We start from the raw sequence: 12,778 nt of genomic DNA, 5'->3' as shown, positions 1-12,778 counted from the left end.
GGGTAGGAGGGGGGAGAGGGGTCCTGCACATGCTTCGACCCCGGGGTCAGAATAAACCTTCTCCAGACCCTTTCTGCCTGTGCATCCCACCGGTGAGCGCTGACGCGGACCCACACCTGTCAGGCAGCCGCGGCGCTTCATGGATGCATGCCGCATAACACTGCCCTGTGCCCATTGAAGTATGCCGCATAACACCCCACCATGCCCATGCCGCATAACACAGCCCTGGGCCCATTGAAGCATGCCGCATAACACCGCACTGAACTACCCTGCTATGCATGCCACAGCACTCCCAGCTTGCTATGCCACACCGAGGCACACCATAGGCGCTACCCTATGCCCGTCACGCTGTGGCACGCCCCGGATCCTAGCCCACATTTTGCTAAACAATCGTAATGTATGGTACTCTGTAAAATGGTCAGGCAAAAACAGTTGAACTGTGACTTGTTTGGAGCCCCAGAAATCATTAGGATGACGGTGTGTGTGTGTGTGGGGGGGGGGGGGGGGGGTTGGGGGGGAGGGGAGGGGGGTGTAGGAGGGGTATTTATTAGAGCTTGGCTCGAGGTACAGGTGGATAGAGAAGGAGAGAGGTCTTGATAGACAAGTAAAAAAAGGCAGATGTTAAACAGAGCCAAGGCTCGCTTTCCAGAGGGGCTCCTTGGCGGGCGGGCGCCCTGTGCCATTGCCCGCTCTCCCCAGTCTTAAAGCGCAGGCCTGGACCCAGAAGTGACGGCAATTTGCTGGCCACATGCGCCACCCATCGTGATGACTTTCGGTGCCAGCTTGAGTGATGCCCTCTCAGCAGTGGGTGCCAGGCCAACAGTGCCAGGTTATGGCGTTTGGGCACCACAGGGTCCCCATCCCCCGTTCCTTCCGGGTCAGAGCAGCCGAGCTCTGGAACTCCCTTCCTGTAGAGTTGCGACTGTTAGATGATCTGCTAGTTTTTCGTAAAGCCTTGAAAACCGTTTTGTTTTAATAAATTCACTTTTTTTCCCTCTGTTCTGTTTCCTGTGGTGTTGCATCTTTACCTGCCATGCGCCTGGACGCCCCTTAGCTGGGGCAGCAGTGCGCATTACAAATGTATGTAACATAACATAACATAACTAGTGTACGCAGTGTGTGTGTGTGTGTGTGTGTGTGAGGGTCTCATCGCGGGGGTGGTGTTTGTTGCTGGGCTCCGAGTGTGTAGTGGGGAATGTCCAACCTAATCAAGGCGAACCAGGCCGGTTACCACACCCACACTGTGCCATCCGTCAGATACCGCACAACACTGAACTATGCGGTGCCATGCCACATAACACCCCCACTCAGTGCCGCCCATCGGATTTATTATTTATTTATGCGTTTTTATATAGCGCGGACTTTACCGAAGGTATCAGAGCGCTTCACAATAGGGATACCCCACCACACTGAGCTATGCGGTGCCATGCCACATAACACCCCCACTCAATGCCGCCCGTCAGACACCCCACAACACTGAACTATGCGGTGCCCTGCCACATCACACCACCGCTCAGCCCCGCACCACACTGAACTATGTTTCCATTCTACCACTGTAATGCACTTTTTAAAAATTTCGGGCGTCTGAAAGAAGGAGCCACACTTATCTAAAACATAAGAAAACGCTATTTGGGAGGTGAATTGTGACCGACATACGTTTCACTGGTCACCGAGAGAGCTGGATTTCTTGGATACCTAGAGCCCAGAAGCAGCCCTCGGTGCTTCACACGCAGATCTTGCCGGGCCCGAGGACAGTGGTCGGGGCCGTGTCTGAGCGCATTCCACAGAGAGGAGCCCCAGCACGTCCGCAGACCCAGGGCTGTGCACCACCAGCCGTGCGTGCACATACACGCACGCCTGCTAGTGTGACGACCCCTCCCCCACCCCGCTACCCTCTGGGCCCCCTTCACAGCAGGGCTGCTCTCCTGTGCCAGAGACCACTCTGCAGTGGGTGCGGTTGAAAGGGTCCGGCGGCGATGGAACCAGACGGGCTGGTTTTAATCCCGGCTTTGCAGAACAAAAGTGTGTGAGCCCAGGCAAATAAAGCCATCCACCGGTGACCCCGTTCTCGTGCTCAGAAGCATTCACAAATGATGCGCACGCCAACACGAAGCGAATGTTTGTGATAAAGCGATTGCCCCGTTGAGCCTGGATGCGCCTAGAATCCAACGGCTCCATTGCGCTACTATTACACAAGTTTCCAGGTGAGGGGGTAAGTTAATGTGCACTCAATAAACAACATGCGTCGCAGGGGGGTTCTACTCTAAAAAATTAAAACCAGGGACACCTCCATATAATCAGTAAAGAACTATAAAAACTAATTCCTGAAATCCATACGGTGCATTGTCTGACCTTTCCCTGTTACTGTTTTATTAATCTTTCCTTTTTTCTGTGATATCTTCAACAGTCGGTTGTTTGGTGTGTTCTGTTTGGCTCTCCTGGAGCTGCCTTTGGCGAAACGCAGCGCTTTATAGGCAATAATACAGACAAATATATAAACGGTTTAAAAATGAAAGCAACATCGTATCTCTCTGACCCCGACCCTTATGCAACCCACCGACTGTGTGGTCGGTGCTGTCAGAGTGCTGAACCATCACAAAGGAGATGTCGACATCTATATGATTCAACTGTGTGTTGCTGTTTGGTATAGCGCCAACAATTTGCCTTTCAGACACTTCAGAGCGCACGATGTTCCAGAGCAGAAGAGCAGAGTGCACTCTCGTGTTTTCCAACAGGATGCACATAAATATTACTAGACTACTGGATCGTATTTTATAGCGTGTCAACGTGGTGCCTTCAAGGCACATCCGAATATTTTGAGAATCTAGAGCGATAGAGGGAGCTAGGTTCGCCATGCTGTATTCCTACCCAGTAAAAGACACATTAATGCAGTTATTGGTGTTTTGCGTAGCGCCAACACGCTGCCTTCCATGCACTTCAGTGCGCTTAGATAGCCTGCAACGATTGATGAAACGCTAAGTACGTACCGCGATCTCGCTTGCGAAGCAGAGACACATTTCTTTAGTTAGGTGTGTATTCATTTATTCATTGGTATTCTGTGTAGTGCCGACATGCTGCGCCTATACACTTTATAGCGGTTCAAATGGGGAGGGGGGGGGGGGGGAATAGCGCCAGTCTCGTGCTAATCTTTATGGTAAATAGATAGGTTTATTTTTTGTACTTATTGGAGCTTGATATAGCTCCTATTCTCCACTTAGGGAGTCTGGAGAGGCGAGGGGTGACATTTGGGCGCACCCCATCATTTGCATGCAAAAAGATATACGTATTTTACATTTAACCAGGGCTGACTTTTGAAATTTGTGTAGCGCTGGCATTTTGCCTTTCAGATACTTCAGTGAGCCTCAATTTATTAGAGTAGACAGAGTTGTGCACAGTGCATTGGTTTTACCTGGAGAGACCTTTATTATTAATCAGTCCAATCCAAAGCGCCATGTTACCTTAAAGCGCCTTGCGACTCTAGAGCGAGAAAAGGCAGAGCTAGGCACGCGGCATTATTTTCCAGCTGACATGCATGTACTATTAGTTCCTTCCATAACGCGCTTAGATGCCCTGTCCTGAAGGAGAAGGAGGGTGGGGCGGGCGGCGGAGGGGTGGTACCGCACGCTGAGAAGGAGATGGGTCGCTTCACCTTCCGGGGGTCTATCTGGAGAGTTTCTTTAAACACGTCTTCAGTGTTGCGTCAACCGTGCCACATTGTAAGCTCCCGTGCCCGCCGACTGGCATGGCGCACCCTGGTCGATAATGAAGAGTGTCCTCCCAGGACAGGCCCCTTGCACACGATCACACGTCGCTTCACTCACGCACACGGACTGAGCACCACTGTAAGTTCCATGCCCACCGGCTGGCACAGCGGATGGTGCCATGTGCTCGTGAAGGCACCCCTCCCAGGACAGACACCGCACCAGGGACCCGTGCACAAGATCACACCCCGCTTCACGCACGCAAGCACACACGGTCTGAGCACCACCACCGGAGACAGCAGGGACCGCAGTCTGCAGCAAAGGACACGTGTCTGTCTGTCCTTCCTCTGCAGTGAACGCGCGCACCTGCTACCCGTCTGCCAAGTTCACTGCACTCCTGCAGCAAGCAGGCAGAGTCTTCTGTCTGCTAAACACGGGTCGGGCGAGTTTTCAGCCCCTCTGTCTGTTGCAGATCAGTAAACCCTGGTAGTACGGACGAAAATGGACTTGCCCAAGATCACACAAGTTGGTCAATGAAGTAGACACTTGCTGCTGGGATCCATGTGCAGCCACCAATTCGACAGGACTGCCCCAGCCTCGCGCCTCTCCGCAGTACATAGGCTTAGCAAACTGTGTCCTCCGAATCAAATGCTACACGAAAACGCATAGTATGTGAGTATGGTGGAACGTGTGGCCTGTGGACAAATACCCACTCACTAAGACGCCCCCCACTGTTGATGCTGCGTTCCCCCAGCTGGCGATGCAGGGACTGTGAGCAACACCTCTCTGTTTACCTTCAACAATAACACCTGCCCCAGAAAAAAATGTTTCCACAAACCCGGAATGCTTGCATCTGCACAGGTCAGAGGCTGACATCTGTCTGAACACGTCTGGCATTCTTGTACGTGACTTCTATGCGCTCCCCTTTTTTTAGGGTGAGCAGAGTGATGCGTGTTACATTTCGGTTACGCCACTGGCACATAACGCATCTCAATCAGCATAGCGCCGATCGCGGTTTGAACACCACTTCGATGCGCTAGAACTAATACAACAGGAAGAAGCACTATATACTAAAGAGCCGATACTATTAAGATTATTCCGTCGTTTGAAAGGCAGCGAGTGAGGCAGGGTCGAGTTGATTCGCCGTAGATGAACCACCTGCTGTTACAATTAGCGCTTTGCAACAGGCGCTGAACCTAAGGAGCTATACTAAGTAACTGACTTGGTGGGTGCTGATTGTTGGAGATCCAGCGGGGGCTCGGCACCTTTGCTGCCTCCGCTCCTGCCCCGACCCTGGACCAGAAGTACCCCCTGCCCCTCGCCACGAAGATGAGGGTCCCCAGGCACTCGGCCAGCGCCTGCCTCATCAGCTCCTGCCCCGACCCTGGACCAGAAGTGCCCCCAGCCCCCTCGCCACGAGGATGAGGGTCCCCATGCATTCGGCCAGCGTCTGCATCATCAGCCGCCCTGGGCCAGAGGCGCCCCCTGCACACTCACCACGAGGATGAGGGTCCCCAGGCACTCGGCCAGCGCCTGCCTCATCAGCTTGCTTCGGATCCGCAGCATGTCCCCGATCTTGTTCACAAGTTCCTTTTGGCGCCCCATCTTCTGTGGATGTACCCCTGGCTCCTGTGTGCTTCAAGCGCTCGAGTTGCCGGTCCAAATGCTCTCTGTCCGCCCCAAGGGTGCTTATAACTAAGTGCAGATATGATGAAGTGCCCTCCCCTCTGTAGCCACGCCCACGGGCCTCCCCGGCTGGGAGCTGCACCTCACCCTTCACGAGGCGGGTGGCCGTGAGGCGCTGCGCGGCCGCTGTCACCAGCTAGGCGCTCTGTCTGTCACTCATGTTTACACACGATGAAGCGGCGGTGGCTGCGGCCAGCACCCGGGCCCCGTGTGACGTGGTGCACACAGGCCTGGCCATTCATTGCTGTCAAGGTATCCCCGACCGGCTCCACACCTGCGAGAAGGAACGGCAGTGGAAGGCACCACGTGCTGCCAATGACCACACGCACACCCACTACTGGCAATGATGCACGCCTGCTCCAGGGATGCACATTTACCTGCCTGCTCAGGAAGAACACCTCATATGCCTGCTCCAGGAAAACAACTCCATACGCCTGCTCAAGGGAACAGCTTCATGTGCCTGCTCAAGGGAACAGCTTCATATGCCTGCTCAAGGGAACAGCTTCACATGCCTGCTCCAGGAAAAGAACTTCATATGCCTGACCCAGGGAAACAACGTCACATGCCTGCTCCAGGAAAACAACTTCGTATGCCTGCTCCAGGGAAACAACTTCACATGCCTGCTCCAGGAAAAGAACTTCAGATGCCTGCTCCAGGAAAAGAACTTCATATGCCTGCTCCAGGAAAAGAACTTCACATGCCTGCTCCGGGGAAACAACTTCATATGCCTGCTCCGGGGAAACAACTTCATATGCCTGAAAAACAACTAAATATGCCTGCTCCAGGAAAACGTCATCATATGCCCGCTCCAGAAAACAAACTTCGCATGCTCATTACCGGCACACCTACATGTCTAATCATGAAAAATACCTTTACGTGCCTATCCCTGGAAAATATACATGCCTGCTTATGGAAAATAATATTATGCACACGCTCCTCGTAAAGACGTGAGCCTCCTCCAGGGAAACAACTACAGAAGACTGCACCAACTGGCAGCGTTACACGTCTACTGCAAAAGTGCACACCTGATTCTGGAAAGCAACTGTCCCTTCATGATCCAAGCAAGCAGGCTTATATGTTTGCTACGCCTAACTATACATGTCTGCTCATGGGCAATAGATTTACCTGCAGCAGGCAAAGCAACATAAAAGCAACATTATATGCTTTTTACCGAGGAGTATTGATTTGTTTCTGATCATGTAAAATTGCTTTATTTGCCAGTTCCTGGTTAACTTGCATGCCTGCTCATAGAATACAACTTTACATGCTTGCTCATGCATTCCGGCTCCTGAGAAATAGTTTTACATGCCTGCTCCTGGTTAACTTGCATACCTGCTCATGGAAAACAACTTTGCATGCTTGCTCTTGGTTAACTTGCATGCCTGCTCATGGATAATAACATTACATGCCTTCTTCTGGTTAATATGCATGCCTGCGCCTGAAAAATGACTTTGCACACTTATTGCTGGCAATGATATGTTCCTGTTCCAGGAAAAAAATTAAATGCCTGTTTCTAGTAAACAATTTTACATGCCTATTACTGGAAAATCTACATGTATATGGAAATAACTTTTAGAAACATACTTCGAGCAAAGAATGGCTGGAGGCGGCTAGGGGGTGGGCCTGGCCTTGGAATGGTTTAGCTCCTTTTTATCTGACAGGTCATTCCAGGTTTCGCCCCCCCCCCTTCCTCTCACAAGCCCATGTCATCAAGCAGGGGGTTCCCCAAGGCTCGGCCTTAAGACCCATGTTGTTCAACCTTTATGTTCAACCCTTGGCGGCGGTGGCGAGGGATCATGGCTTGACCATGATCTCGTACGCCGATGATACGCAACTAGTGGTGGCCCTCTCCGATGACCATATTCTGGGTGCTGTACGATTCCGGGATGGCCTAGCGGCAGTTGCGCATTGGATGACGGTAAACTGCCTGCAACTCAATACCAACAAATCAGAAGTCCTGCTGGTGGGGAAGGATAAAGGGCTGTGGAGCAAGCACTGGTGGCCGGCTTCTCTGGGGACTGTCCCCAACCCTAAGTTGGCAGTAAAACATTTAGGTATCTGGTTTGACTCCACTCCAGGAACACACAAAGAAGATCGCCGGTACTTGCTTCGTACTTGCTTCGGACTTAGGCGCCAATAAGGCTGAAGTTACTCACTTGCTGCGAGTACAGAACGCGGTCGCTCGAGTCCTGCTGAGGCTCCCTAGGACCAGCTCTGCGTCACGTGCCTTACAGTGCCTTCACTGGCTACCCATGCCCCAAAGGATTCAAATTAAAGCGCTATGCCTTTCGTTCAAGACTCTAAAGCTGTCTCCCCCTGAGATCCTGTCAAATCTGCCAGTTCCCTATGTCCCTACACGCCAACTACGCTCATCAAAGCTATCCCTTGCAGCCGTCCCCTGTGTGAAACGCCTCAGAGCGGGGAGGGGGCAAGTAATTTCTTTATCTGGCCGCAAGACTATGGAATTCTCTTCCTGTTCAGATCCGGCGTTTAGATTGCCTGCTGTCGTTCCGCAAGGCTATCAAGACCTACCTATTCCATACAATCTAGCCCTTGCTTTCCATTGGCACTGCTGCAAGCGCCGGGACGTCACTTCATTGAGACAGCTGTGGGCTATATAAAATTACCTAATAATAACAATAACAATAAGTGCCCATATCAGCAAAATAATATTACATGCAGCTGTATATGCCCTCTCCTGACAAACATACATGCCTACTCACAGAAAATAAATTTACATTCCTACCCCTGGCAAAGATACACACCGACTCTTGGAAAATTCCTTTCTTTTCCTGCTCCTTGCAAGCAACTTTATATGTCCTCTACTAGAAAACATGTATGCATGGTTAGAGAAGAAAATGTAAACTCCTACTCCTAGCCAATGTATGTGCCTGCTTCTGGAATATATGTTTGCAATTTAAAAATTAATATGTGCTTTCTCATAGCAAATATACATGTCTGTTTCTGGACTATAAATTATATGCATACTGCTGGGCAAGATACAAGCCAGCTTTAAAAAAAATGGCTTTACATTCCTATACATGGCAAATGACTAAAAGAGCCCCGCCCAATGCCCAGATCCTACTTATGGAGGCCGCCACGCAGCAGCTCAGTGGACATGCACCGCACGCATGCCAAAAGCAAGTCCATCTGTGCCGTCCAAGCCTGGACCTCGCCAAGCCGCAGGATCCTTGGCCCTGACACCCCAAGCAGCTACATTGTCGCAGAACTCTGAGTCCTGGTACGACAACAACCACTGCTGCTGCACATCTCCACGCCAAACCAGAGGGTCATTCTCCTGCCAGCACTGCCACTTCACCTGCAGCACAGAAGCAACCAACCACAGCGGAGACACCACAAATGCCACCACGTCCATCACGCCGACCAAGACCCCCACGGCACAGCTCCAGTGCATTCTACTCAGTGCTCGAACACTCGGCAAACATGCCAGGGAGATTTTTTACTTGATCTCATACTTCACTCCAAAGGTCATCTTTCTCACTGAGACCTGGCTGAACCCCGCAGCCACTCCAGACATCGTCATAGCCACCATGAAGGATACAATATAACATACCAGGACCGAACCAACAAGTACAGTGGTAGAATGACCATCATCTACAGGGATACCATCCGCTGCACAACCTCCCCAGAAGACTCGACCTCGACAATGGAGCACCCCAACTTCTAGCTCCACAAAGACTGAAAAAGCACCGTCAGAGGCCCCTTTGCCTACAGACCTCCAGGACTACGCCCCACTTGCTGCAACGCCATCCCTGAACTCATCGCCCTGATCGCCATAGACTCTGAACACTGCATCTTCCTAAGGGTCTCAACTTACACCTCCACGACCACAGCGCCACCAACACAATCAACCTCCTGAAAAGAATGAGCAACATCATCCTCAAGCAACTTGTCACTGACCCTACCCACATCACAGGACACACCAATTTTCACGTCCAGTGACAGAGTCAAGTACAACCGCGCCACGCGGCTCACCTGGACCGGCCAATGCTACGTCCACTTCACCATCGCAGGACGTACCAACACTGGCACCATGCCCCAAACTCCACTCGCAGACACTGGACAAAGTTTTCAGAAGACTAGTGGTTCAACACTCTCAAATCCCACAGCACAGACACAACATCCGACCCAGAGCAGTCTGCAAAGAATTTCTCCCACTGGATCACATACTGCACTGACACAATTACCCCCGGCAAAGTCAGCCAAGTCCAAAGGACCCCTCAGAAGAGCCAATTGGTTTACAGCAGAACTGAAATCCACCAAACGCAACTGCCGTCAACTAGAAAGGAAGTGGCGCTCCAGCAAAGAAAAAGGACTGCACTCAGCCAGTCTCACCGCCTACTGCCTACAAGGAGAAGGGGGATAGGGAGGTCCCCCTTCTCCTTGACACTAATAGTAGAAATAGAAGGTCCAGTACCCACGCTCCCAAAAAGGCAAACGTATTACTCACTGGGGGTAGCTATTCCTAATGAGAAGAGGATAGATCAACCTAGTATGGTTGGGAAGGTGTGACTCTCTCAGGAAGGTTGGATATGGAAACAAATGGGGGAACTGCTCCTTTTGGAATAAGTGCCCTCGCACACCCTTTTGAGTGTCATGCTTCATCATCGGGCGTTGTTCCTCGGGGGATGGCGCTGCTGTCCCCCACGGGCCCCACAAGAGGGCTCTTTAGCGGAGAACTTTTGAGGAGACGCCGCAGTGGTGCATGTGGGTCTAAAAAAGGGAAATGGTGGGAGACAGGCGACACGAAAAACCCTGGAAGTGAGGTCCCTTTAGCCCCTCCCCAACAAAGGGACAGAGCATCATAAGAGCATGTAGGGGGCCCGTCCTATGATGAACCTGAGTCATAATGCCCCGCCCCTCTAAGGCGGTGTGGCGCTCTGGTCATAGGTGGAAGAAAAATGTAAAAGGCACAAACCAGACCAATGGATGGAGAGGGCTATCTGAAAGTCAATATCAGTAAATATGTTGTACAGATAATTTTAATACAATTACAAGGTGTTAGCCTTCCAACCCTGTCACTGAAGTGTAAGTGAGAGTGCATTTGTAATCAGATAAAACGCTGTCTCTCACGGTTTTAGAGAGGCCATGAGAGGCCATGACTGAAGTGGGTTCGCCTTTGGGTCCATGCTGTATGCTATGGAGGCGGAAGTAAAGTGTGAATGGCATTCGAACAAACCAATGGACGAAGAGGGCTGCCTATGCGTTTTTTAATTTCTGATTTTTTTTTAAATACGAGACTGGAGAGACAACTAAAGCTGCCTCTAGGCCAAACTTTGAAGTAAAGATGCTATCCTGAAAAAGGATGCAATTCCCTCTTCTCATAAACCAAACAGAGCGCATAAATTCACAAAAGAGAAATACTTTAAACAAGTGTGTGCGATTAATACATAAATTACAGCACAGATGTCCCGGTAGATTACACATGTATTGTAGCGCTCTGATAAGATTTCAGCGCGCACAGGCGCTAAGATTGTAACATCCCTAGCAGGCCCGTTGCCTGGGCAGCTCCCTGCTTGCAGCCTGGCTGCTGGGTGGGTCAGCTGCATGTTCCTTCCATGAGCATCTGTCTGTCCTGACGACCTGCAGCGCCTGGCCTGGCACTGCTTCCAGCGGTGACTCTCGTGGGAGAGGGGGGGGGGGGGGGGGGTCGGGGGGTTATGCGAGCCGACGGAAATATGGTGCTGCTTGCATGCGCCTGGTTGTGTAGCACACAAAGGAGGTGGGAGGGGGTCTCAGTCATTCCCTGCGTGTCACTTCTCCCGCCTCTTCCTTCCAGCCTGCCCGGGAAATTAGGGGCGCCAAGTCCAACGCCCACCCGCTGCTTTTTTAGCACATTCGTGGCACATCACAAAAGAGAGGCACCGTGCCCATGGGCTTGGGTGGGAAAGGCTCGATATTTCTTTGGTGAGGGCCCAGCTTCGATCTCGTCCGTGCCAATGTGCCTCTGGTACGTGGTGCCAAGGTGAGTCACACTGATACACACACAATGGAGTATATGGCGCCTTTCAGTTCTGCCACAGCTATGCCAGGCACTGTCGGACGGATGTATTTGTTGCCAAGTGTTACAAAGAGGCTGTGAAACTCCTGGGTTCCTCAAAATGAATGGGCACACACACCAGGCCGCTCATGCCAAGTCCAAGAAACACGCTCTCTAGTGCATAGCGGTGTTTGAAAGCGGTGCAAGGAGGAGGGCTCTGCCTTCAGCTAATTTTATTTTATTTTTTATTTATGCGTTTTTATATAGCGCGGACTTTACCCGAAGGTGTCAGAGCGCTTCACAATAGGAACATAACTGATACATGAGAACATAACAAGTGAGCAAAATACAAAAGCAAACGTTACATTAAATGAAGCAAAAATGACAATCGTGTGCCAACAAAATACAAGAGGTAGCAAACGGTGCATTACCAAAGTGACAATCGTGAGCCAACAAAATACAAGAGGTAGCAAACGGTGCATTACAGGAGGAAAAAGTGACAAAAGCGTGCAAAATAAACATAGAGGTATAATACTGAAATATATGGAGGACACTCAAGCACAAGAACAAACGTTACGTAGGCACTGGTGGCACTTGTGCAGGTATCGAAAACAAACAAATGTAAGAGGTAGAAAACAGTGTGTTACAAGAGAAAGTGAATGGTGCATGTTACACACGAGTACAAAACACAGGTAGAAGGATAACACTGCAAAAAATGGCAGACTCTCAAACCACAAGAACACACTGGGAAGACACTTCCATAGTCAAGTTAGTAGATTTTCTATAATGGAAGGGTTTCCTTCAGATAATAGAGAGGGCATGGATTACATTTGGAAGTGTCTTTGAAGGAGGAGAACTTTGTGGTCAGTTTTGAAGGCCTAGGAGGAGGTGGTGGTCCGGAGCTGAGGCGGAGGTGAGTTCCAGATTCTCACTGCGCAGCCTGAAAAGGATTGGGCCATCGATCTTTCCTTCTTGAAAGTGGGAGGTTCAAGCAGTAGATTTTCCACATTTCGTGATGGTCTAGAGCCTCCAGAGAGTTTCAGTTTATTCGCCAGGTAGCGTGGAGAGGAGGAGTGCAAGGCTTTGTGGGTGATGCAGGCAGTCTTGTAGATAGCTCTAGCCTCGATGGGAAGCCAGCAGAGGGTGGATAGCATGGGAGTGATGTGGTCACTTCTTTTGGCCCCAAAAATGAAACGAGCTGCTGAATGGAGAACAGACTTAAGGGGGGACAGGTGGGATTTGGGGAGGCCGGTCAGAAGAGAATTGCAGTAGTCCAGTCTGGAGAAGACCAGCAATTGGACCAGGGTTTTAAGGTCATGCTCCGGGAAGAAGCGACGAATCCCCCAAAGAAGGCGCAGTTGGTATCGGGCAGACTTTGCAATTGAATTAA

General features: G+C 50.9%; 1 protein-coding gene across 1 annotated transcript in view; it reads right to left on the bottom strand.

Annotated features, from left to right (window-relative positions):
• Window positions 1-5,541, bottom strand: part of LOC147726208 (aquaporin-3-like) — a 51,996-nt gene extending 46,455 nt beyond the window's left edge. The window contains exon 1 of the mRNA XM_086960308.1: window positions 5,199-5,541. Coding sequence (XP_086816434.1) covers window positions 5,199-5,306 — 108 coding nt within the window. The 5' untranslated portion in view covers window positions 5,307-5,541. The remainder of the gene's footprint in view (window positions 1-5,198) is intronic.
• Between the last annotated feature and the right edge of the window lie 7,237 nt (window positions 5,542-12,778).

The sequence above is a fragment of the Lissotriton vulgaris genome, chromosome 3_1, assembly GCF_964263255.1.
Source record: "Lissotriton vulgaris chromosome 3_1, aLisVul1.2, whole genome shotgun sequence".
Classification (NCBI taxonomy): Eukaryota; Metazoa; Chordata; class Amphibia; order Caudata; family Salamandridae; genus Lissotriton; species Lissotriton vulgaris.
The sequence above is the reverse complement of the archived record's forward strand: the minus strand, read 5'-3'. Positions and strand labels throughout refer to the sequence as shown.